This window comes from Agelaius tricolor, unplaced genomic scaffold (genome assembly GCF_023055355.1).
Source record: "Agelaius tricolor isolate 1412-34295 unplaced genomic scaffold, bAgeTri1.0.p SCAF_1, whole genome shotgun sequence".
NCBI lineage: Eukaryota > Metazoa > Chordata > Aves > Passeriformes > Icteridae > Agelaius > Agelaius tricolor.
This window is the reverse complement of record NW_027269261.1, coordinates 81,027,851-81,054,442: the sequence shown is the minus strand read 5'-3', so window position 1 is coordinate 81,054,442 and position 26,592 is coordinate 81,027,851. Positions and strand designations below refer to the sequence as shown.

Below are 26,592 nucleotides of genomic sequence, written 5' to 3'. Positions count from 1 at the left end.
CACATAGCTAAAATATTTATTACACAAAGCCTGAATAATACAAAAATACAGAAGCCTTGGAAGACACCACCCTAGGCTAGATGAGAAAAGTATGATAGCTTTAGGTTGTTTGTCATGAAGAGTGATTACTGGAACAGATGAGCACTTCTCAGATGGCAAAAATTAAAGACTTCAACTCAGAGTATGGTTAGAGTTTACATCTCTGCAGGACTAGGCTTTACCTAGACTGAGAACTGAAAGCATCTGAACTATCCTAGAGCCTTATTTCTTGACTTGTCTATAGCAAGCCTGGAAAAAACCTCTTTTCCATACAGGTAAATAAGCAGAATACATTTCTCTATTAAATACCTGCCAACTTAAGTTACTGTGGCGTGGAGGAGCTTCATCAAGACCAATTGTGTTGAGCTCTTCAAAGCTGAAGTTCAGTGTGTAGGGAGCTTGGCCAGCAAGCCCTGTCAGCTCAGTGTGAGGCAGCTCGGTGCTGTGGCCAGGGCGGCGAGTAAGGTCACTGTGAGGAATCGCAGCTGTACCGTGCTCCGCTGCTCCACGAGGATCCTCCTGAGCAGCCTGATTTTCTGCATTTCTCATTTCAAGTATCTTAACATGCAAAGAGAGACAGTTTAAATGTAATTGCATAAATAGAAAAAGTTCTCAAAATTGATTGAGAATTCCATTAAAAATAGGAATGAGGAATTCGCAGCTGTAAATGTGTACCTGTATATGCAGTTTTGACCATGAAAAGTAGAAAAATCAATCGCTAATTCTTTTGTATTTACAAATTATTCTTATTACTGCTCAAACCCTTGAAAGAACCCACATGCCACAAAAATACTTAAATTCTTGTAAAACCAGTACGTGATAAATTACAAATTTTAAAGCAAAACCAAACACTTCATATCTAACAATAAATCTCATCATGTAATTCTTGGTGTTTTCAACACTGACTTACAGTTGAGAGACACACTGTTATTTCAAGAAAGAAAACTGGCAATAGTCTAAAAATATTTGAGAGAAAACTCAGTTCTCAGTGATGCATAACCCTCACTGTAACAGCCTGCCTGCCCAATTCCTTCCTTATTATTACCTATACTTTGAATTCCCTGACTAACTTCAACAGTAGAACAGAGATTTTAAAAAGAGTTAAGTTCTGACCATTTCATTAAAATAAGCAAATTTCAGAAAGGGAACCAACACAGGAAAAAACAGATCCCACAAAAAAAGGAGTAAAAAACTTCAGAGGTCACAATCAATTAAGATGCAAATTCACAAGCAAACAGTTACTCATTAGTGCTTAAGACAAAAAGACAAAATAACAAAATAGCAGATGCATTCATGCTCTAAGATAATATTTACAAACTTAAAGATGATGACAATAAGGAAGCAATCAGAAAGAAAGAAAGACTCATATTAAAAAAGACTAATTTATGATGACCTGAACACTGAACAGAAAGTCTTACCATGCTCCTGAACAGGTGCCAGTCACCAAAATTCATATTCATTTCTTTTTTCAGTTCATCAATGTTGCACTGAGCCAAGACACGGCCATTTATATTTGCCTAAAAAAATACAACTAAATAATGTAAATTATGGATACAAGAATTATGGCACAGCAGTAACAGACTAAAACGGTAGAGGTAAAGCTGGATGCAGACTACTAGAAATTTCCCAAAGTCACTATTAAGTCCAATTCTATATAAAACCATATGTTTTTATACAAGTATATTTAGTGATAATTGCTGATGGACAAGAAACACCTATGTGTCATGGAAAAAAATGGAAATATTAAATCCATTAAAAATGTGTATAAAAAAGGCAATAAGATAGTGGACTATATACAGACATAAGGAAATAACATGTAAGTGGTGGAAAATTTCAGGGACAATAAGCCACACTGATCTGCTTATATTTCTCCAACTCAGAACAGAAATGGACAGCAGACATCCAAGCATTTGAAGATAATCAGACAATGAAGTCCCAGGCAGCATTTGACCCCTGGCTTCAAGCATCTGAGATCAAGTACTGCCTCCATTAAGTTCCCTCTCTGCATGAAACAGGCTTACATTCCTCCCATCATCAGAAATTCCCAGGGACAGAAGATTAGACATCTTTCTAATGTTCATCATCAATCAGAGATCAACACAGAAATGCTTAAACAAGATCTATATTCCTTACATTTGGCATGTTTATATAGTCCTTAACTTTCAAAATCACCAAATTCAACACAGAATCATTTTCATTACATAACAATGAGAGGTATTTATCTTTATACCATGTATCAGTGCATAGACAGAATGTAAAAGAGGAACCATGTCTTAGGAGAGCAGCCAGAAAATGGAGGACCCAAGTTGAGAGCTCTGCCTATACTGAGAGATCTCAATGGTTTTGTACACATATCCCAGCAGATGGTCTTAGTCAAACCAGGAAATAGACCACGCAGAGCCATTTTCTTCCTTCTTTTTTGCATGATATCCCTTGTAATTCTTACAATGCAAGAATATAAATAAGAGGAATCTCATTAAGGATAACTAATGAGCACATCCTTCTTTCAGTCTGGAGCAAAGGAAGCAACTAAAATTTTTTGCAGCTTTACCTAATGACCTGCAGTCTAGCATCCTACTTCTTGTTTTGAGTAATTTTGCTGAAGCTTCCTATGAAAAACCTGTCTCTTAATCCTTGAATCAAATCCTTCCATATTAAGATACAATAGGTTCCAGGACAAAGTGAGCTCAGCAAATCCACTAATGACAACCTTCATATTTTTCCCTTCTTTGTAAAAAAGAGCACACAGAATTGTAAAAAAAAAGTTCAAGAGCAAAAAAGAATTCAGTGTTAATGTATCTATCACAGAAAAGAGGAGAGACAGAAAAATATAGAGTGATCTCTTTCTGAAGCAAATAGATGTGGACTATGATAAAGAAATGGAACCATCTTCACCACTCATTTACAACAGGAGAGATGTGCCAATTTTTCACAGAGAAAAAAAAGTAAGGGATACTGCTACCTACATATAGAAGACATTTGCAACCCTTTTTATTTTTTCATTACACATGGCAATTTTGAAAATATTTTTCTTGCTTTTTTTCTTAGAATAACCAGTCTCATCAGCATTTATAGTTCTGAGTGTTTGTCCTTTTCAACAGAGCATTTCCTCTGAAAAATGAATGCTTGTATTAAAATGTCCTCCAAACTTGTCATGCACAGAACTTAGGATGTTATTTTATCACCTGATATGTTTAATGAACATTTTCAAGAAAAGAGGTAACTAAATATTTTCCTCTCCTTGTGTATCTCCACGTTTAGGAACTAAACACATTAATGAAGTTCAGCTGATACCTTTTTTATAGTTGCAGAGTACTGAGGTAGCATGCTCTGGTCCAGACCATCTATCTGCTTTAGCTTCTCACACACAGCTTCCACACTCATTGTGCTCAGAGATACATGGGATACTCCTGTGGCTGACCCTGTGCCTGCTCCCTGTAAGTGAGAAAATGTGCACATAAGACTTGTTCCAGTACTCAGTACACCCAGAAATTCACAATACACACTAACACAAATCAAGCTGTGTTCAACTATATTTTAAAATAAAGTTATGAGAATAAGAATGCACAGGCATTTTTAATTACTATCAGAATATCTATATATTGGGAAACATTCATTATATGTATTTATAGGAGAAAAAGATGAGCACTGGAGTCCTGCCTTTGTGACAAAATAACCCTCTTACACAATTTTAAGTAAAGAAACATAAAAATCAGAAATATTAAGCACAGGTTAATCAATTTACAATGCAGTTTCACTCACAAGGTTTCCCCTAACTTTAGTTACTTTGGTTTTGGGATGTTTGGGGTTTTTTTTCTCAAATAATGCACATACAACTTAGATTTTTCTGTCTTAAAATCTCCTGGTTTATTATCAGACAAAGATGACTTAAAACTCAAAGACACTCAAAACAAAGACAACCCCTCAACTACTTGGATTAACTTTAACAATAATTTTAACAATATCTGTTTATTTTCCAGAGGTTCCTTCAGCTCTATTTATGCAAGATCAGCCAAGGGGCTGTATACCACAGTACTGAAACAGCAGCACTGCAATTTCCCTACAAGATACAATGAGGATGCTTCACGTACCCCAAACTTGGGCAAGACTCAGGTAGAAATTATTTCTAATTATTCAGCTCTGTAACACAAGAGTTGTCCTGTTAATGTTGCTACCTTTGGGAATTTCAAAGAAAGGGTGGAAAACTAAAACAAATGCATCTGCATACTGAGGGTGAAAGTGTATTAAGGCAGTATGTTCTTTAAAAAAAATCACATTCTCCCTGGATGGGAACCCATGCAGTTACACTAGTGATTCCAAATTTCAAAAAGCAAAATCAGAATCAGTTCTATCAGTTAAAAATATTTGTATACTCTCCACTTGTGAGGGAGGTTACACCTTCCCTTTTTTCTTAAAATTAAGATTTGGGTGCAGCATTGTAGACTGTGCACCAAACAGCTCATTTTGGGAGGATGCAAAAGAGCTTCTAAGCTTCAGAGGTCATCATCACATGCACAAGCCCTGGGATGTAAAAGTGCATTTTGACTATCCAGTTAATCAAGTTTTATTATATTCTTCAAATCACCAATGAAGACTGGTTTTGGAGTTGTAATATTGTCTCCCATTTTTATTTAATTACTTGGAAGATGTTTAATCTTTCAGAATTAATATAAATTACTAGATAAATTACTAAATCTCCATCCCTCTGAAAACCAGGAGTTATCACAGAGAATGCCATTAACCTTATCTGAATTATCTAAACCAGGATATTTACAAAGAATTTATTCAACTAGTAATTCCAAGGCAGCAATCTAAAACCCCATTATCTACTACCTCAGAGTTCTGACTTACTGTTATCAAAGATATCCTGATCTGGGGAGCTAGGCACACTCCTAGCTACTCTGAGTTTCAAAATTTAGGTAATATTACATGTAATTCCCCTAAAGTTCTCCACCAGATGTCCTTGAAATGGACTTTAAAGTGTGTAACTATCAGCTTCATTTGGGAATGCTACTGGGGGTTGTAGGGAATTTGAGCCTGGCAGCTCACACACTTGCCTGGAAATAGCTGGAGCACCAATCTTTGTTTCTTTAACCATTCCTATTTTTTTTAATGTCATGTCAATTCGATAATAAACAAACAAAGGATATATCCCATTTTCTGGGAAGGCAATCTACCTAAATTACTGCAGAAAAATTAAACATTTTAGTTCCACTTCAGTCTAGGCACTTAAACTAGGGCTTGGTACTCCTTTAGAGAACATGCCAGCTACATTTCAGATACTGCAATGTCTAAAGGACAAATTTTAGATCTTAATTTAGTCTGATTTTTAGCACATTTAAAATCTGTATCATGTCAAGGATATAAGCCAATCATCAAAATGATGAAAATGACAGAATGAAGCTTCACCCATAATCTATTTATCATATACCTCTTTTATACATCTTTAATTTTCCTCTTTAAGAGATCGCTGTGGGTTTTTCTTCAGAATACCAGCTTGTGATCCATTATTTCCTCATAAACACACTATTTACTATTGGCATGAGTTAGATAATACATCAACAAAGACAAGAGTAAATTCAAATTAACAGTAAGTTAATTCAAATCTTAATTATTTTTTGAAAGAAGGCTTATCAATTAAAACAAAAGAAACTGTTATAGCCAAAATTATTTTGTGGCACCACTAAAATAAATGGTCCCTAAGCAACATGTGTTAGCAATTGCCTTTGTTCTCAGAATCTATCAAATACATTATCTATGATATACCCAGAAATAAATGAAGAGAAGTTTTAAACACATCTAATTTAACAGATTCTCATTCAGATCAAAATATTTTTCTAACAATCAAGGACAAGCAATTCTTTCTGCATGCATTAAGACCTAGTTTAGAAACTTTGCTTTCAGTGTATAAAAAAAGATACATAAAAGCTGAAATATTTAGACTATTTTTGTTAAAGTGTGAACTGTCTGAAATAGATGCACATTAATCCAAATCATTCTTTATGAAAAGCACTCTCTGAAGAATAAGTAATGTAATAGCTTTAGGGATATTGTCATCATGTAAGTGAATTATAACTGTACTTAAACTGACACATTTTTCAGCCTTAGTGGTTTTGTTAGAGATGCTTAGAGAACATTAGTCTGAAAAGTATTTGCCATGCAAAAGCTAAAAGCAGCTTGTCAAAACAAACCTCAAGGCTAGTAATGAGCATTAGTTTACAGACAGCCCAGCATGAAGCACCAGTATGATAGCTTCTGGAATGACTGAAACAAGTGAATGAGAATTCACAGGAAGTGGCTGTACCTGTCTGTTTTTGTTTAACTCAGACTTACACAGCTTTGAGAAAAGGACAAAACAGAATTAAAAGAAACAACAGCTTAAAGTGACATCACAAAGGTTGAACATACAGAGAACATGCTTTGAAGTAAACAGGAGATCAGGGTTAGGATAGACACAGGATATTTTCATAATGTGATGAAACTTTTAAAATAGGTCTTAAAAATATACATTTAGGATATGCTATACAAATACTATTTTCATGAGCATACTATTCTGTTTTGCATTTGTAAAAAAACCACTTGCTATATTCTGTTTTTCATAAAGGTTTTAGATTGTTTTTGACAGAAAATCCTCCTTTTAATGAAACATTCTCCTGCCATCTCAAGATCCCATTATACTACCAATGTACCTCAAATAACTTTTCAAACTCCTATCTAATCAAATCTGCCAACGCCCCTCGCCCCCACCCGCCCAAAAAAGCCCCAAAAACAAACCAGCACCACCCACAGAATAGAAAAGTTATTTCTTATAAGCACAAATATTCAAAGCACAAAAATGCTACACAAAAGCACTGGAAAATCTGTAAGAAAACTCCCATGCCATACATTTTCATTCATGCTCAAACTTTTGAAAAGTACTTCTTAAGAACTACTCTATGCTTATCTATACTACATGCTCTGAGCCACGTTAGTCCTCATTCAAAGCACACATAATACTAATACTACATCTTAATGGATTATATATTCAGTGCAGTATGAAAAAATGTATTTAAACAAAGCAATCATATTGGAACAAGCTACTTCCTAAGAAGTCAAAATTAACAATGCAAACTAAAGCACAAAATCAAGTTTATGACAGATAAGGACTGCTAATGCTAGTTTGATTTCTAACATAAAAGGGGATTCTGTGAACCATTCCAGGTTACCATTCCATGACTGGTAACACTGCAATCCATCTACAAACCCTTCAAAAGGGCATTCTAGAAGTTTTTGAAGTTATTCAAAACTAAGCATCTGTACAGTAAAACCAGCAGAAATGCATGTTTGTCTCCATCACAGATGTCAAAGGCTGGCATCTTCATTAGTGGTTCAAGCTGATAATCTAAAATTTGCAATGCACCTTCATGCTGATACAACTAAATAGATGGTATTTGGTCAACTCACCAGTTTGACATCTATGTTTTGATCCATTGAGCAAAAAACAGTAAACTATGGTCTGAGACAGACAAGTTTTATCAGCAGCAACAGAATCTAAGTACGGAAGGTGACTAAAGTAAAATGCTTGTTACAGGACGACTATACTCAAAATATTCCTGATTTTTACTAAGCTAACCTGGATATTATGAGACTACTGATGGTGGTCTGGAATTTCAGAATTTGGTCACTCCAACATTAGACTGACAACAACAGCAGACCCATAACTAGATCATGTAACAGCCTCCACACAGCTCTGTCAACTCATGCAATAAGCAGAAATTATGATGTGTGTGAAAAAAAATATACTCCTGAGTAATCCTGTTTTTTCGCCCTGTTATGACTCAAACATTCAAAACAATGATTATTCTCTATTTTACACAGGAGTTGCAACATTTCTGGCTCCTTGCCAGTTTAGCATGAAAGACAATTTTGATTCTACATGCTCCTCTTGTTTTCAATCACCAAACCAATTACACATCCTGGTGTTCATTAACTACTTTGTGCAGGGGTTTTTTTTGTTTATTTAATTACTTTGCATGCACCAAACCATTTAATAAGTTGGATCACTTATACAGTAGCAACGACCCATCAATTAAGAGCTACCTAAATAGCTGGATGAAATTATTGTACCCATCAATTGTACCCATTATTGTACCCATTATCTACAGATAATTGTAGCACATAATACAAACATAATACTGTTTCCTTCCATGGAAAATTCAATAAAGTTGACAAAAGATGTGGATTTAGAGTAGATGAAACCCTGAAAATACATTGTGTATCATATCCTGACTAACAACCTTCTTGTCAACTTTCCAAGAGACTTTAAAAAAAATCCCAAGTTTTAGATTTACACCATAGGTTAAATAGTGCTAAGTCTTAGAAAAGTATGTGATCTGATATGCTGTATTAGAGACTCACATTAGTATAAATTAAATAAAAAAACAGATCTAACAAAATCTTCCATTATCATTATCTCAAAGGAAGTTTCTTTTTAATGTTTTAATTCCTGTATTTTCTTACTTAGAGGCAATTGGTTACTTAACTTACAGGAGTCTTTTAAACTGCTGTTTGAAGCTGCACCTAAATGTGCATTAAGATAAACACTCAGCAGCAAGCAGAAGAGGCACTCAGTTCCAATTCTGCTGCTGGAACTCATTCACTACTTTGCTCCAAGACTAAATCCTGCTTTTCCAGGCTTGTGTGCTTTGTCACACTCACAGAGACACACAGTCCTCAGCCATCATGCTAATACTTTTGAGCAAGTCCATAAATTTTCCTTGCACTGGCAAGTCTCAAAGGTCTGGGAAAAGAATGGAATAATGAGATAAGGAATTAAACACAAGGATGGCATTTCCAAAAGAAAAATTACTCCACAGTCATCCCTTCAAACAAAGTAAAAAATTACTTGGGAGAGAGAAACTTAGCATACCTTTTCCATTGCACTGCACATATGTGGTTTCTCAGTGAAAGTTATGTACAGTTAAACAGAGTTTGGAATCTGTGTGGGATTTGATTGCTTTTTCATTGCACAACAGTAGAAAGACATTTTTGCAATTATTTACTAAAAGAAAAAGTAAATGCAATCAAACTATAACTTTTGCCAACAACTACTGGCAGCAAATATTAAGAGAATCATGACAGTCACATTAAACTCTTTGTTTTGGTATAAAACACGATTACCATAATTAGAGTTAAAACATGTACCACAAAGATGACATCCTAAGTATGAATACTTAGGATAAAACAAAAGAAGTCACAGAAAAGGTAACTGTTAACATTCTGACTCATGAATAAGTTATGACCAGCAATATTTTATTTTTCCATTTCTATCAAAGCTGCCTTATATTGTGTTACCTGCAATAGCTTTATGTCACCAACTAAAGAAGTAGGTTCGGGAGAGAGAGTTGACTGAAGCAGAAAAACACAATTACTTCTAAAACTTAAGCACTGAATGACCAGCTGTCATTCTGTACTCTGCTCAGCTACCACGACACTTAACTGAAAGCTCACCACAGCTACTGAGAAAGGCAAGGGGAAAACTACAGGGGAAAACAGAGTACATCTTACAAGTGAAATATTAGCTTTTAAATTCATTCACGAACTACATTAGTTTTCAACTACTCTATTTGCCCACCAAAGCCACTGATGCAGTGTTAGTGAACTGCAGTTATGATTAATGCAGACTCATTACTGCTGAAAAAGCAATGAGATGCTAAAATTTCCACACCACATGACTACTCGTTTACCATTGAGGGGTCTGTGGGTGAAGGAAGCCCCTCATCAGCATCCTCCTTGATAACATCCTAACAACAACAAAATATTTTGGTTTGGGTAAAATGATCAAGGGCTCAACAAAAATTATGAAGCAAACAGTGAATGAGACTGATCTCACAATAATACATAATTCAATGGAAAGACATTTGTTTTCTTTAAGTGATTAAAGCTTTTACCACCTTTTAACAGCCTTGCTCGTTGTATAAGTACCCTAGAATTAAAGCAACCAACAAGTGAGGTTTTTACTTTTTTATCTTTCCTCAGTACATAATTCCATTTGAACAGCCATCTGTCAGTAAAATAAATACTGTTAAATAGGAGATTTATTATTCTATAGGAAGCTAGAAAAGTCTGCTAATTTTGCCCTTCTAATGGGTAAAATTGGATTACATGTACTTCAAAAACACTTCAGATAAAATGTATTTTGTTTTACTTAAATATTAAATATATTTCTTTTAACATTTAAATATGATCTTCCAGTTTCTAGCATTTTTTACAATATTAAAGGATGTAATTTTATCTTCTCCGGGTATAAAGAATTTGTGACACATTATTAAAAAAAACTGAATATAAATTTACAAGTAGCACTCATTTTTCTTCTATCACTACATCTATTTTGGTACTATAGTATAGTTGGCATTTTCATTAATATATTTTTGCCAGTATCAAAGGTCATTCTTCTCTAATCTTTATACATAGATGCTAGAATTGGTTTTCCTCTGTAAGAAATTTCTAAAGTTAAAACAAAATACATTTACATTACATGTTAGTAACACCTTTGCTTAAAATATTTATAATAAATATAAAGCTTATACTTGTCTAACAGAGAACCATCATTAATAACCTTCAATTTCATTACTCACTATATTTATTGTCTAGGTTAGTATTTGAATTACCCTTCAAAATACTTACTAGGCCATTGTTCTGATCTCTGGACAAACTCGTTTTTAGTGGTGGACGTGAGATGAGATGAGAACTGCCAGGGTAATACCTTGGCATATAAAGATATGGGGCAAAGAATGGCTATGGAAAAAAAAAAGGTGTAACAAAAAAGGGACAAACAATTACACAAATCAAAATGTAATAATAAAATAAAAATCATTACAACAAAACATATCCTCTAGTTGAGTTTCATAAAGTAAAAAAGAGCAATTACTAATAGCTTTCTTTACTTTTGCATTGAACCATTGAACAGAATTCAATCAAAAGCTCTGGAGTGAATTCTTCAAAATCACTCAGCAAATGACCCCTTTTATTCCCTCCAAGCCAATGGGTGCTCTCGTATAGTTTCCTGGAGGAAAAGAGTCAGAATGGTTTTGGTAGTTACTCTCTAACATCTGCTTTCAATATGGGAAAAGGATAATTTAACAATAATTCTGACAATTTTACTCTCTGACCTTCTAAAGTAAATATCAGGTGCTCAGTAAAACTTTGAGTCATTTGTAATAGCCGAGACAATTGAACCAAATAAACAAGAAGTGTGATACATAAGAGCATCCAACACTAGAACTTCCCATATTTGTGGCACCCAACCTGGGGGCCTCCACAAACACTAGATTTTATAAACATATGAACAGATGCTTAGAGCAGACAGTATTGGAATTTTTTTTTTGCTGGAAATACATTAATGGATGTTGTTCAATACAAATAACATTTTAAAGGACAGTGTTAATTTAGACTTTAGGGAAAGCAGAATTACAGCACTCATTGCTTTCAACTCATTGCCCAATTCTTAATAAAACTCCTCCCCCCAAAAAAACCAAAATCTAAAAAGCAACAAAACACCATAAAAACCTAAAACAAAAAATCTCAAAACAATGGCTGTATTACTGAATTCTGATGTTTCTATGTGTAGCATTTTCAAAATTGTATTACCCAGGTACTTCACAAGAGAACATATTATCTGATTTGTGTTTCTGCACATGACAAGATTCTGATTAGTCTACAGCACTAAATTCAGTATAGAGTAAATAATTCTATGACTAAAGGGAGAATCTATGAGGAAGGAGTGAAATTTGTGGAAATATTCCACCTTAGATTTGCCAATAAGGACTTAAAAACTTCTGTATTCAGAAGCAGCTCTAAATGAACTGAGAAATTCAAGTTTAATTTCTGAGTATATCATTTATGTAGACAGCATATGCTACAACTTCAAGCACTATGGAAAATAAAAATGGTTCCATATTCTTAGCTGCTAGGGATAGATTCTGAGCACTTTCACATAATTACCACAAAAATTTCATATGCTTTTCCAACATATGAAGTTACACAATATCCATTGTAACCATCAGTCTAATTGGAGAAGTTTGTTTACCTAGTCTTTGCCTCTACATGTTTTAGCTAGTAGAGAATGATGCAGGAAAGTTCACTGAATTAAAACTATTCCACTGTCATAAGGCACATTCTACAAATAATTCGAACTCTTTTTTGGGAAGAGATTAATTTCCAGAAAATACCACAGAATCATTTAATGCCTCAGTTTTCCACTAACAGCTTAAACCATGTGGAAAACCCCCAAGCATGAAATGCTTTATGATCAAACTGCATTCAAGTGCCCAGCTCTCACTGCAGAGCCTCTTCTCTGAAACACACAGGGAGCTTGCTGGTTGCATGATATCAGACTACAAAGCAATGGAAAAAAAAACTGTCCACTAAGGCAATTATCCCACAATCCTCTCATAACTTCTAATAACCCCTGGGCTCATTTCAGCTATTCCACGGTTTCCCAACTGTGGAATTAATTCTTCATTACAGGCCAAGCACTTTAGACTCAATCTTCATTTGAAGTACAATACAGGCATCATGAAAACATGAGATCAATATAAATATGTACTGGGCATAAAGCAATGCAGAGTTGCTCTTCGAGTCTGCAGATAGCCTACAAACCTTAATGGATGTAGCAAAACATCATTTGTTCAAGATATCAAAGAATTGTCTCCTCTTTTGTAAAAAAAAAGGAAGTGTTCACATACCATAATTTCTTGCTCCCACCTAGGAAATCCCAATTAGACTTGCCTACAGCTCTGACTTTCCCTGTAAGAAACATCATCTCAACAATGATCCATGAGAGCAGCAATTTTGAGAAGCTGAACTTGAATTCAGCTTTCAGCCAGGCCATTAGACAGTGATAAACAGTACATGTCCAGCTTAACTCTATATGAGAGCCAGAGTGCTAAATTGAAGAGCTTCTAAATGGGACCATAATCTTCCCTTTACAGCTAACCATAGGGAGAACTGGGTTTTAAACCAAAAATTAACAGATTACATCACTGGAAGTGCCAGGTCCATAACATAGGAGAATCTAAAGAAAAAAGAAGAAACATACATAATAAAAAACCCCATATTTTCTAAAAATAAAGTCTTTTCCCTAACAGCTGAAGGAGGTTTTTCTTAAGCATAAATTAATGCTTAAAGACAATAGGACAGGAACCATTTACTGGTTAGGGCACATATCCCCAGATGTGAGGGTGTTTTTGAATAAAATCCAGCCATTTCCACAGAAGTATTTGAATCTACTGTGTTGTGTCATACCATGTGTTGTGTATCCAAGACCTCTCTCAGAAACTTCTACTGGGGAGTTACTATTCATTTTTTTAAACACCATTTTTACAAAAGCCTGAGAAATGAAACATGACTGAAAATGTTGAAGGAAACAGTTTTTCAGGATGAATTTTCTACTTTTAAAAGGTTCTCATTACTCATCTCAGTATGTGGTGCTCATGACAGTACCTTTAGAAGTCCAGAGTAATGAATACAGTTCTCTGACAATATTTATTAAGTGACACACTAAAAACAATTATATTTTAGAAGGGTAGTATAAAATTCCAGTGAGAAAGGCCAAAATTGAAGTATTTTAGTCTTCAGCAGGCAAAAAAGTAAGCACGGTCTGTAAGCCTTAAGACAAATGAACAAATAATAAACTCTTTGTAAGAACAGCTTATGACTCACCAATAATTATTTCTCTAATGCTTACTGGAGCCAAAAACCCCCATACAGGTTTCAACAGCTTATCACCCCTGACTTTAAACCTTGTCATGTACAGTAACACAAAACAGGGTAAAACAGACACAAAACCAGGGCTTCTAACAAAACAGCTACTTGGACTAAGCTGAGTTAGTATCAACACAAATATTCATGTGTCAAGCATTTATCAATGTTGGACTACTTCAAAATATGTTATTTTACGTTATTTTCAACAAAACAGCATACTGTCACTGCCTTGAAGGTATATAAGAATCATTTTAGAATAGATAACTTAAAAAGTTCTGGCCTACATATACTTTTTTTTGCCTTGGTTAACAAACACTGATTTATGAATAACTCAATTTACTTTTCACCTTAATAGGTTATATGTTTATCTACAGTCAAATCTACTTAATGTTAAAACTATTTCCTGTATATAGAAGTACACTATGACTTTTATCAGCTGTGGTTTTTTTCATGACAGTACTACAGAAAAAAAAGTGAAAAATAAAGTTTAAAAATACTGAACACATCCCACAAAACCAGAAAGTTTAGACACTCTTCAACTTTAAGTAAAGCACTTAATTCAATTTTCACGTGAGCCATTCTCAGGACTATGTTTTCTGAGGCCCACAAATAGGTCAAAAATGTATGTTTTATGCAATTCATGGTAATTCCTTTAAACTAGTACAACACCAGCTTAGGAAAAAGATAGGAATAACTTTAAAAAGAGACAGAAGGGAAGACAGACATACATTCTTATAATCTATCTCCCCACTTGAGTTTCTGTATGTTTTAACAAAAGTAACCAAAAAAATACGGGATCCCTTCCACTGTCTGTGAGCATGAGAAAAACTGAGCACAGTTTACCGCCCCCCCACCAAAAAGCAACAACAACAAAAAAACCCCAACAAAACAAAAACAAACAAAAAACCAGCAACCCAAAAAGCCCTGCAATATCCTACAAACGAGCAGTGTCTCAAAATTTTTTTTTTCCTTTGTAATTTGTTTTTCTGATGCCATTTACCATGTTTCTCCCCAAACAACAGCTACTGAACATTACTGCAAAATTTGTCAGCTTTTGGACTTTTTTCCACTCCTAAATAAAACTTGCATGGGTATTTTAATATTTAATAGATGACATCTGCAGTATTACCAGACTAAATCAGAAGAATGTTAATTGGATCTCGATTATTTACCCGATTGTAAAAGGGATGCTGAGGTCCTGTCATACCACTATAGTAACTGCTGTGAGGCTGGGGGGACAAAACTCCACTATTGAAAGGCCCATTGAAAGAGGTTGTAGAAGAGCAAGCTGAGGAAGGCTGACTGAAGACAGATGTTCCTCTAGCAGGTGCCTCATGTAAAGGCAAGGTGGGATAAGGAAGTCCTCCAATATTCATCTGATCTCTTGCAGCACGAACATCTGAAAAATAAATTGGTAACAAGAATATGATTTTGCCTGAAGTATTTGGAAAAGTTTTAATTTGTTTGCCATTTCAATACAGTACATTTTTGTATATTTAACTCCAATCAGAGCTCATCAAATAGAACATCAAGAAGGTCAAATTTCAGCTGGATTTGGTTGATTTCTCTTGATGATCACGTCTACACAGGAGTCTTTAGGAAAGGTAGGATGGTTTATCACATAAACTTATGTAGCATATTAAATCTCTCTAAACATTTAGATTCTTTTAAAATGTGGCATAAAGGAACCTAACAGTCACTCTCCAAGAGAAGCTGCACCAAGGCTGGTCTGTACCACGGCAGAGTGACAAATCTCAGCACACAGGGACCTCTTCTGATCCATCGGGGGCTGTCAATGCTCTCACAGCAGGTGCTACAGAGACCCGGGAGTTGCCAAAGAAAAAAAGGTCCCCAACAAGCCTCAGGCCAGGGAGTGTGACAAGGTAGTTTGAGTGGCCAGGGCACAGGACGGGTGCAGTCACCCTACCCAAGAGGTGAGCCCCCTGGGTGGTCATCATCCTCTCAGAAGGAGCTCAGATATGGCATCCAGATAAGGCACAAACCCTTAGTCCTCTGCACTCACCAGAAAGGATGTGACAACACAGACAGAGCTCCCATCCAGGTCTCAGGCTGCGGGGGGCAGAGCCTGTCACCAGTGCTGGATGTAGTAGAGACAACAGGTGTGTGAGACATGACCAGGGAGACAACCCTGGTCCAGCCTGGTGCAAGAGTTAAGTAAGGAGGCAGAAAGACTAAGAAGTATGAGAGAGTCAGAGGACAGAGACTGCTGGAATCACGTTCTGGCCTCCCTGAGACAGAACAGCCACCAGAAAAAAGCCGAGATCCAGGGGACCTTGTATTCTCCCCATAACAAGCAAAAGGCACCTGTGCCAGGGGACATTCATGTTGGACATCAGAAACAATTCCTCCACTGAAAGTCTTACGGAGACCAGCCAGGAACTCCTGAGGTAACAGAAGCCAACAGGGAAACACCACTAAAATACTTCAAAGGAATTAAAGGGTGCTCCTCTAAGAAGGTGACACAGCTGACAGCCCAGCTGAGGTGCCTCTACCTCAGTGCACACAGACTGGGCAACCAACAGGAGGAGCTGGAAGCCACCATGCTGCTAGAAAACTGTGACCTAGCTGCCATTCCAGAAACTTGGTGGATGAATTCCATGACTGGAGTGCAACTGTTGATGGCTGCAGGCTGTTCAAATGGGACAGGAGAGGAAGGAGGGGAGGAGAGGTTGCACTCAACATAAGAGATGGAGAGATTGCAAATTTTAAAAACAGTAGCAAGGAGGACCCCAGGAACTAGCAACCTGTCAGCCTCACCTCTGTGCCTCTGAAGATCATGGACCAGATCCTCAGGGAAGTTTTGCAAAGGCACATGGAGGACAGAGGTGATTCAAGACAGCTAGCAACAACTTCACCACAGGGAAGTCCTGCCTGACCAACCCTGTGGCCTTCTGTGATGGACTGCATAGTGGACAAGGGAAGGGCTAGAGATATCTCTCTGGACAGATGTCTATAGATATCTATATTTATCTGGACTTCTACAAAGCTTTTCAAAGCTTTTTCACAATCTCCCACAATATCCTTCTCTCTACATTGGAGATACATTTGATGGGTAGACTGTTACACAGATAAGAAATTGGGTGTGGACAACTGTATCCAGAGGGTAATGGTCAATGGCTCAGAGTTCCAACAGACATCAGTGATGTCCATCAGGTCCGTACTGGGACCAGTGTTATTTAGTATCTGTATTAATGACATGAATGGATGAGGGCATCCTCAGCCAGTCTGCAGATGACACCATGCTGAGTGGTGCAGTTGACACACCTGAGGGATGGGATGCCATCCAGAGGGACCTGGACAAGCTCAAGAAAGGGACCGATGGGAATCTTATGAGGTTTAGTAAGATGACCTGAGTTGGGTCAACTCTCAGTAACAATCCAGGCTGGGAGATGAACAGATGCAGAGAAGTTCTGCTGAGAAGGACTTGAGGGTGCTGATGGATGAGAGGCTGGACTTGACCCAGCCATGTTCCCTTGTAGCTCAGAAAGACAAACGTGTCCTGGGCTGCATCCAAAGCAGTGTGGGCAGCAGGAGAGGGAGGGATTTTGTCCCTCTGCCCTGGTGAGACCCCACCTGCAGTGCTGCATCCAGCTCTGGGATCCCCAGAACAAGAAGGACATCAATGTATTTGAGCAAGTCCAGAGGAGACCACAAAGATGACTGATGAGGGATGGAGCACCCCTACTATGAGGAAAGGCTGAGAGAATTGGGATTTTTCAGAGAGAAGGCTTTGGGGTGACCTAATTGCAGCCTTCCAGCATCTGCAGAGAGCCTTCAAGACAGGTGGAGAAAGACTATTTACAGGCATATGTAGTGACAGGACAAGGGGGAATGGCCTCAAACTGATAGTAGGTTTAGAATTCTTTACCATGAAGGTGGTGACGTACTGGAGCAGGTTGACCAGAGAACTTATGGATGCCTCAACACTGGAAGTGTTCAAGACCAGGTTGGATGGGCTTCTGGAACCTGGTCTGGTGAAAGGTATCCCTGCACATTGCAGGGGGGTTGGAACTAGTTTTTAAGGTCCCTTCCTACCTAAGCCATTATAAGCAACTCCCCTAGGAGGAAAGGCTGAAAGAATTTGGGTTCTCCAGCCTAGAGAAGACTTTGTTTCACTGACTTAATTTCTACAGGGTTTTACATGTACTTTCAAAATTGTTAACAAAGATCTGAAGCCAACTTGCATCTCTTCTACTAAAATATTGTTGTGTGTATTGGTTTCTTCCATCTCCTAAAGCACTCTGCAAAGCAAGAACATAGGACTTCACCCTCCAGAAGAGAAGCTTTAGTCCAGGATGGTCTGGGTGTTACAGCAAAACTATTAAGTGAAACTGAATGGCCTCTTACTGAAGTCAAATCAGACAATCTGAAGGTATGATTTGATGAACATGAAATGAGTGTTCTGTGTGACATGCCAAGTAGGTCAACTTAAAATAAATGACAGATTTGTGATTTTCCATTTATTTGAAATCATACCCACCTGCAATGATTTCTCGTAGCTTGGGATCCAGGTTCACTGTACAAGGCAAAAAGGTTCTTACATCACGTGCAACAAGGACAGGTGTTCGTGAGGATAAAAATACCTCAAAGTTCCGTATATCTGCATCAATTTCAAGTAGAGGTTCAACATCTTTAGTTGTAGGAATATTCTTTGAAATTCTGGGGGGTGAAATTAGATACATCATAAACCATATTTATTAAGAATATGACTTCAGTTTACAAAGTAGTATTCTAGGGTGAAATACTAGTACACTTGCACCCATTCTCCCTGTTCTCTGAAAAACAAGAGAACCCATAAAAAGCTGTTCTGTCTGCAGAAAGAGCAATGTAATGTTTTCTAATATGCAAAAAACCTTAAACTGCTGAAGAATCTGATCTAATGGTATGCTTCAGAGAAAAGTCAAAGAAGCCATACATCAGTAATGTCAAATCCCAAGTAAGGGGAAGTTAACATTTGTGAACTTTAACCCCAAACATCTATTCAAATTCCTATACCCAATTCAGAAATTCCATGGGAAAAACAACCTCATTTTTAAACTAACTTTTTGTAACAGGAACAGGCATCTCAGAAGTTGATCAAAATCTAACTGTGCATTCTTTGTAAAAAGTGGGAAAACAACCACCTGCTTTCAAGCAATTCACCTTCTAAGAAAAAGCCACAAACAAATGAAAACAACAAAACCATGAGACATGATCAATGTAAGGGACTGTTCATGCATTATGACTATTGTCAAGCAACAGTGGGGGTTTTGTGAGCAGTAGTATAAAGGGGAGTTTCAGGAAGGAACAAGTAGGATTAAATGTTAGTCTTGTGGAAGTTTATGAAAAGCTTCTACCAAGCAAGTGATGGAGGCTGACACTGTTGGTTAGATGGACCTATCTTACTTGATATTTCATCTCGTAATACTGGCATCACATATCAAATGAGAAATTATAATCTAAATTAAAGATTATGAAAAAGTACTCACACCTAGCATAATAAATATGTAAACAGTGGAAGAATGTACTGAGAACAGTGAACACAGTTACAGAAATGGCTATAAAGTGACTGTGACACCACTCTATATGGATACCAGTGAAGTAACCACACTATACATAAAGTAAAAATGGAAAAAAAATTATGAGGAGAAAAAACCAAAAAAAATCCTATAAATATAAAATTATTTATGATTTTTAATGGCTCTTTTCAAAGACATGTTAAGGCTACAACTCCATGATAAAGGGGAACAGCATACATGTGTTGGCTGCTCTGTGAACAGCTGTAACTTGCTTAAAAGAAGAAGGTAGCATAGAACAAAGAAAGTGTGTTTTCTTCAACTACTGGACAATTAGAAGAGCTAAGGCAACTACCAATGCTGTCATAGGGGAAATGAGTGCACTGATGCATGGATGGGAAGGAAGGCAGGAGACTCATGCACACTACATAAATCACCAATACACTAGGAATCTCTTACATTAAATAAATTCGCAATCACATTGTGTCTTTGAAAAGAAAAAAAAAAACACTTAAAAGAAGCCCCCAACTGGTAGTATAGTAATTGAATTGTATTTTAAGAGAGCTAATGAACTAAGTCTACCATTAGTTGAACAATCTTACCCTATTTCACCATTTGTCTGCTTTTTAAAAGCAACAATCTTTTTTAATCTTTATTTTTAAATCCTCCACAGAAAGTAGAATTTTATGTACCATGGGATTATTCCAGAAAAAAAAAGTGGCAGATTTACACAGAATACATAGCATTTAATGTTAAGAAAAATAAAAAAATTGAGAATCAATGCTACATGCTTGAAGTAAGTGCAACTCCATTGCATTAAAAATGTATTTCAGCTGTGGTAATCTTTCAGTCTGATCTTTTACCACATTCTAGCCATATACTAAGAGAAGAATTAACAAATTCTTATAAATTTTATGAGAAAACAATGGACCATGTACCTAACAGACAGAGGATACTGCCATACCATGCTGTCATAAACAGTCTGCAATAACTATATTCACAGTGAGAAGTCACTTTATAGCACAGGAAAAATGTAACAAATATAAAGCATAAAAGCAAGTGTAGCCTATTCTAACAAAGGTTCTGCAGAACAAATTGTTATGAGACATTGTCCAGATGGCAGCTGGATTATCCAGTTTAGGGAAGCTCAATGTATGTAAGACTTCAGAGACTCCAGCCCTAAGAGAATAAAAGGCGGTGCTTCTGTGAGAAGACAAACTTGACACTCAAAGGTTACAATTTCAAATAATGGGTACAGTTCATTCTCTGGCAGAGTTTAAAGAAATCTAGTAGAAGCTAAAAGTATTCCTAACCTCAAGAAGTGAAGGGTCAAAAGAAAAAAAAGAAGAACGCTGGCAGTATCAAAGTAAAACTTGTATATTCCACTGAATCTGAGAAATGCATATTTTACACTAATATTTAGCTACTACCTTATGTTATTCTATTTAGCCTTTCATAAAACTACAACTAAACTGACTGTAAATGTGTATGTTTTGAATCAAACATCAGATTGTGAAAAAAAACCAAGATCCTTAATGCACACTTTAGCTATATATATTTGTTATATATATTTACTGTTTGTATTTTAGACAAGAGTTCAACACTGGAAATGTAAAAATTAAGTCATTTTTCAAGTCAGGAACTGAAGAGTTAAAGAGTGGCCTACTTCAACACTTCAATCTACAAAATAAAAAGCCAAAAGAGAATGTGACATAGATTTAAATAAAACACACAGCTGATGAATCACATGAAACAAATTAGCTGATTTTTAATGCCAGCTCTACTTAAGTCTGAATGCGAACAGTGTTCCGAATGCGATGAACAAAGCTACTGTTCAGAAGCCAATAGCCCACTGCTGGTGTGCAGATTGAGGTCTCTATTCTAACCTTCTGAGCTCAATGTCTTAAACTACGCCTTTGAAAGAAATATTTATGTAAATGATAATCTTTTGGCAAAGAGCCACAAAAACCATACGTGCCTGCACTTCTCAGATAAAAAAATAAAAGGTTAGCCTTTAAAGCACTTTAGAAGTTACTTTTGCTAAAATACAAGCATGCAGATCTAAAAATAAAGCACTGTGAACACACTTTTTTCATTTTGGGGCTAGATTCCTGAGGCAAAATTATTATTTTTTAAATCAGAAACATCAGAAAGTGTCAGTGTTACAGACCGTCTGTTTTCCAGGAGAAACTACTTGAATTTAGAAGGAATGAAGCTAAAACAAAACATTTCATTGATTGAAGCAAACCTTAAAAATTAATTCCACTACTCTTCGTATCGCTTTCCCATGAGCAGCTGAAATTAAAAACTGCTTTCATTTGGGAGTAAGTTACATTGCAACAATGTTGAATTATTCCTGGCTTCTTCCTCAAATATAGACAATTTAGTACAAGTACACAGAGGTACATCATCTTATCTTTCATTCTGTAAATTAGATTCAAATTTGTTCTAATTATGTTCACCTTGTACTTCCATGACTGACTTAGAAAATAACCAAACAATGTCTGACAGTGTATCCAGCACTGAATGCTGCCAGCACAGCTCAGAGGAAGGTGCTAAGCTGTTGTACCTATTGACCATCTCCTTCACTACCCTGCTAGGTGGTGCCAAAATGGCAACAGCCAAAATTACCCACCTTCACCCACACTGGAGGCTGCACTGGAGGTGCCCGCACTGCCTGTGCCACTGGTTGTGTCAGGCCCTGGAATATGCCAACAGGATTTACCCACCTCTTCCCCCAGCCAGGGCTTTTGGGGCGGGCTGGCTCTGACCCAATGTAGCTGGGTAACCAGGCTCTGCTGACAAGAGCTGTGAGGAGCCTCACTGCAGGGCTCTCCTGCCTGAGCTAAGAACAGCTTTTAAGGTCAGACCTTTGCCCTTGGTCCTCCTCCAAGCTACATCTATGCACCTTTGCTCTTAACCTTGACCACTGGCTTAACTTCCTGCCTTGAGCTGCGCCTTGTGGCTACACACCATGGGGCTGCTGGCTGTCCCTGGTTACTGTCACTGAACCTGCTCCACTTTTCCTGTTTGGCTATTGAGGAATTGCTCCCCTTGCTCACAGTGCTGTGCCTGCCTCGCAGCCCTCCTCAGTTCCCAGCCCACCCTCGCTCATGGAGCAGAACCCTGCTGTTCCCACACTGATGGGAGGCTGACTTCTCTACAAGCCCTCATACCCCAAAGGGCCGTTCTCTCTGCTCTTTCCAAACCTCTCTCCCTGAAGGTAAAAACAAAGAAATGCTTCAAATTGATCTTTGCACACCTAACTTTTTTCTTCATTTGTTTTACAGGAGCAAGCAACTGCATGGACAAGAATAATTTAACTTTCTCACTCCATAAAAAGCAAATTACTTCATTAATTGCTATTAAATAATAGAGCAACAGAAGGCATGAGCATGAAGGCATGTCATGTTTTATCTATTATGGGCTTTTTAATTTTTTTCTCTCAAGATAGTACAAGTCAAAAATGTTGCTTAAAATAATGAAATAATTGTCATTAAAAATGAGAAAAATTTTTCTACAGGTTTGATACTGAGAAACACAAAACTACAAAATCTTGGCTGCTATGGAATGCAATATGAAATTTTTATGCTTAACAGTCTGCTAATTTGATGTCTGATCTCTAATACCTAATAATCAAATCCTATGCTTTGCACTGAAGTTACTTATCCCACTCTTCTCACGTCTGGTCAATACAGTGACAGTGTTAAAAGCTCTCACACAAATCACTCCAGGAACTTTGCAGTATTTTCAGCACATCAGCAACTGTGCTACAAATACTCTCTCAAACTGAAAACTGCAACAGGTCACTTGGACACTGAAAAAGAACATTCGCTTATACGCCCATTCATATAAAAATAGGAATAAAAAGTCATCACACACTCAATAACATAACATAAGGGAACAAATGCTTTATCTTTATAAAGACCAAAAAAAGAGAAAGCTATAGTTTGATATATCTATGTAGACAAAAATTCAAGTCCCCTCAGCGCATATTAAGCAGAAGAGACTTCACTGAACAGATGCAATAGCTATTTAAAAACTCCTATTACCATAGGTATTCAGGAAAGCTTGATTTGCAAAACTGACTCTATTCAATTCAAGTACCAGCAGATAAACCACCTCTCCACCTCTCCTCCTAAAGTGTTCCTGCTTTTGATCATTTCAGAAAGAAAAAAACCTATTCTGATGCTTAAAAGATTGGTATTTATTAAACTAATCTCCCACACCCGGTATCACACACTGTCACTGAGCCATATTAAAAAGTTCTGTTCTTTAAACAACTCTGGCATACTTTATGATTAAAATAAAGTGTTAAAGCAGTTACAAATGCCCGGATTCATTCACAGCTTTGCAGTGCTATTTGAATTACAAAAGGCAAAAGAATTTTAAAAAAGGTGGGCATAAACCACCTACTACTCAACTGGAACACTGCCTTTTAACATTGAGACCACACTATTAGCACAGTAAGAAACATAATAACTTTATGTGCCCTGCATTTTAAGTACGAGGCAATAAAAGGAGACCAAAAAACAAAAAGCAGGTTAAATATTTTAGAAGTAATGCCTCACTGTGAGGTCTACAATACTAAATTGTCTACTTAAAGGAAGTGATTTATTTAAACCTGGCCTGGGCAAAGATGATTGCAGAGAACATTATCATCAGAGTGATGAATGTGGCACCTTCCACAGCGTTTTCATTTTTAATTTCTATAATCACTAAATAGCTACACTTCTTAAATTAATACATCAATAGGCATTAAGCAACTCACAAATCCCTCAGAAGTTCATTTCACCCTTTTTCTTAAAAGGTATTTAAACAGTGTCAAAACTGGAATTAACATAATAACCTTCCAGAAAAGTTACATTTCAATGATCTTGCTCAATTTTAACATATAAAATTTCTACAGAATTGCTGAAAGCATGTAACATACTTTCCTAAAAGAATAATTAAATAGATATTTGTCTAAAGCACTGTAATGAAAAAGTAAACAGATAATGCTTATCTTCCATTTTTATTTTACTTCTTTTCTTCTTACTTATGTATATTAACAAAAAAACCTCAAATGATTTAAACAAAAGCTTTTAGCTCAACACATAATTGCAACAAAATTACAATAATTGTACCAATTAAAATAATCCTGAATGAACAGTTTGTCATCTTAATGTTCCAATGGTTTATAGAAGGATCTACTTAATTAGCTGAAATTGCTTTCCAATGTTAGTATCAAATGTCATTTGTTAAAAGTTGAACGATTTTGAAAATAATTTAACAAAGCAATTTTACAAAACACCAAGAACCAACATTTTCTTTTCAGCTGAATAAAGCAAGCAGATGTGTCATCAAATTGCTATAAAAATAAATGAGCCTTTATATGGAGAAAAATAAATTTTACTACTAGTGCTACAGAATACTATTTTTGTATGAAATCAAATTCTTTAATAAAATAATTTCATATCATTTATATCTTGGTGATATTTTTAGTATGCTATAAATATACTTTCTTAAATTGAAGTAGTAAACAATCAAGGAGAAATATTCCACCGTACATGACACAGAAAAATGTTTTAACCTGACTAAGTGATTTCTTAATTTGATTACCATGGGTGTATTACACAAGAGATCTGAATCTATAAGGAAAACATGGCACCACTGAAACTATGTTATAGAACTCCAAATCTATAGTAATGAACTGCGGTTTCACTTATAAATCAATTCATTTCTTAAACCAGTTTAATTTCAGGAAAAAAGGAAAAAAATAAAAGAAAAACCATTCTGTGGTTTATTTCAAGAAGGGGTAACTTCACTAAAGACTGGAAAAAAACCCAAGGAAAATCATATACCAGTGCTGAAACTGGACTGGAACTGAAAAAATTAAGAAACAACAATTCCTTCTATTATTGATAAACTAGACAAAGCATATATTCCATAATCCATCCCTTGGAATGCTGTAAGAGTTGCAAAAGCATTAAAATGAAATGAATACATGAGCTATGTTTCGCTTAGATCCTTTGGTTCCCCTCATCCCTGCAGCCCCCTCCCTCCTTTTCCCAACAGGAAAAAAAGAAAAAGATGCTGAATTAAAGAAAGCAGTTATGCTATTCTTCTAAATTTGGTGTGTTCTGCCTCGGCACATCATATTGCCATCCAATTTGCCATCCATCATAGGTAGGCATGCACACATATGTGCACAAAGACTTTATCACAGAGGTTAAATTAAGCCCAAGTGATGGATGAATTACACGTTGCTAAGTTTTAAATAATGGTTACCTACAACTCTGAAAAAAGTATAACCATTTTCTTGTCCTGAGAAATCTCTTTTTTCAAAATCAAAGAGTTCTTGATTTCCATAGTTTCTCTCAGCTTCCCAAAAAGCATATTTTCAAGGAGATTAAGGAAGGGTGGAGATCGTAATCTGAACAGATGGCTCATGAGTTTCTTCTATCCTGAGCCAAGCTCTTCTGTTCTAATATTTTTAATAAATATATAAAAATAGTCACAGAAATTTAGGGACCATCAGCTATTTGCAAATATCTTCATAAAAAATCAGAAAGTTCTGTCTTAATATTCCAGTTTGCTCAAAGCCCCTGTCTTAAACCCCCAGAGTTTGGTAAAAATTCAGGCAAAGAATGACAGGTAGGACTGTCCCTCGTGACATCAAGCCCAAAAAGCAGAATAACATCAAAAGCAGCCAGTAGGAAGCACCTGAATAGAAGGTTGTGTGAATACCTGAATTCTGTACCATTAAATAAATTGTATATTCAGTCATGGGGGACAAGCACCCTCCCCTCCCCTCCCCAGCATCTTTAAGCACTGATCTCATGGTCTCTCTTAGGACTATCTCCTCAGATACACCAGCCTCACACTTCTCACAGTTTCAGCAGGTTAATGGCCAGAATTATATTCAGAAAGATACAGAACCTAGATCCTAATCCCATAAGAGAGACGACAATATTTACCACACATCTACCTGGGTGAATGTCTGGTATCCGAGCATGACCATGAGGAAATTCTCATGGATTGTCATCGAGTTCATACTGACTTTTTTCTTTCCAAAGGGCCCTCTGTAACAGGTAGATCATTAAATTGCTCTGGCAGACTGCAGTGCATTCCCTGCCATTTTCTTTCCAAAGGCCAACTGGAACTTTTCTACAGTGGCCTTCCTTGCCTGCTGGACAACACATCTTGCTCACCAGCACTAGAAGGTTCCTGCAACCTGTCACACATCCTGTCCCAGCACCTGGTACAACTAATTTAGACACATTTATCTTAAAGTAGCCTTTACTGCTGTACT

At 36.5% G+C, this 26,592-nt stretch overlaps 1 protein-coding gene across 4 annotated transcripts in view; it reads right to left on the bottom strand.

The window, feature by feature from the left end:
- The window catches only part of KIDINS220 (kinase D interacting substrate 220), a 75,674-nt gene that overhangs the window by 3,891 nt on the left and 45,191 nt on the right, over nt 1–26,592 (bottom strand). For 2 of the 4 annotated variants that reach the window (XM_071441126.1, XM_071441132.1), the window contains exons 23-29: nt 18,284–18,462; nt 14,955–15,181; nt 10,705–10,815; nt 9,765–9,821; nt 3,334–3,474; nt 1,458–1,556; nt 349–597 (exon numbers count right to left, since the gene is read on the bottom strand). In XM_071441126.1, coding sequence (XP_071297227.1) covers nt 349–597; nt 1,458–1,556; nt 3,334–3,474; nt 9,765–9,821; nt 10,705–10,815; nt 14,955–15,181; nt 18,284–18,462 — 1,063 coding nt within the window. The remainder of the gene's footprint in view (nt 1–348; nt 598–1,457; nt 1,557–3,333; nt 3,475–9,764; nt 9,822–10,704; nt 10,816–14,954; nt 15,182–18,283; nt 18,463–26,592) is intronic. The other 2 variants (XM_071441142.1, XM_071441150.1) reach the window with 2 other exon arrangements.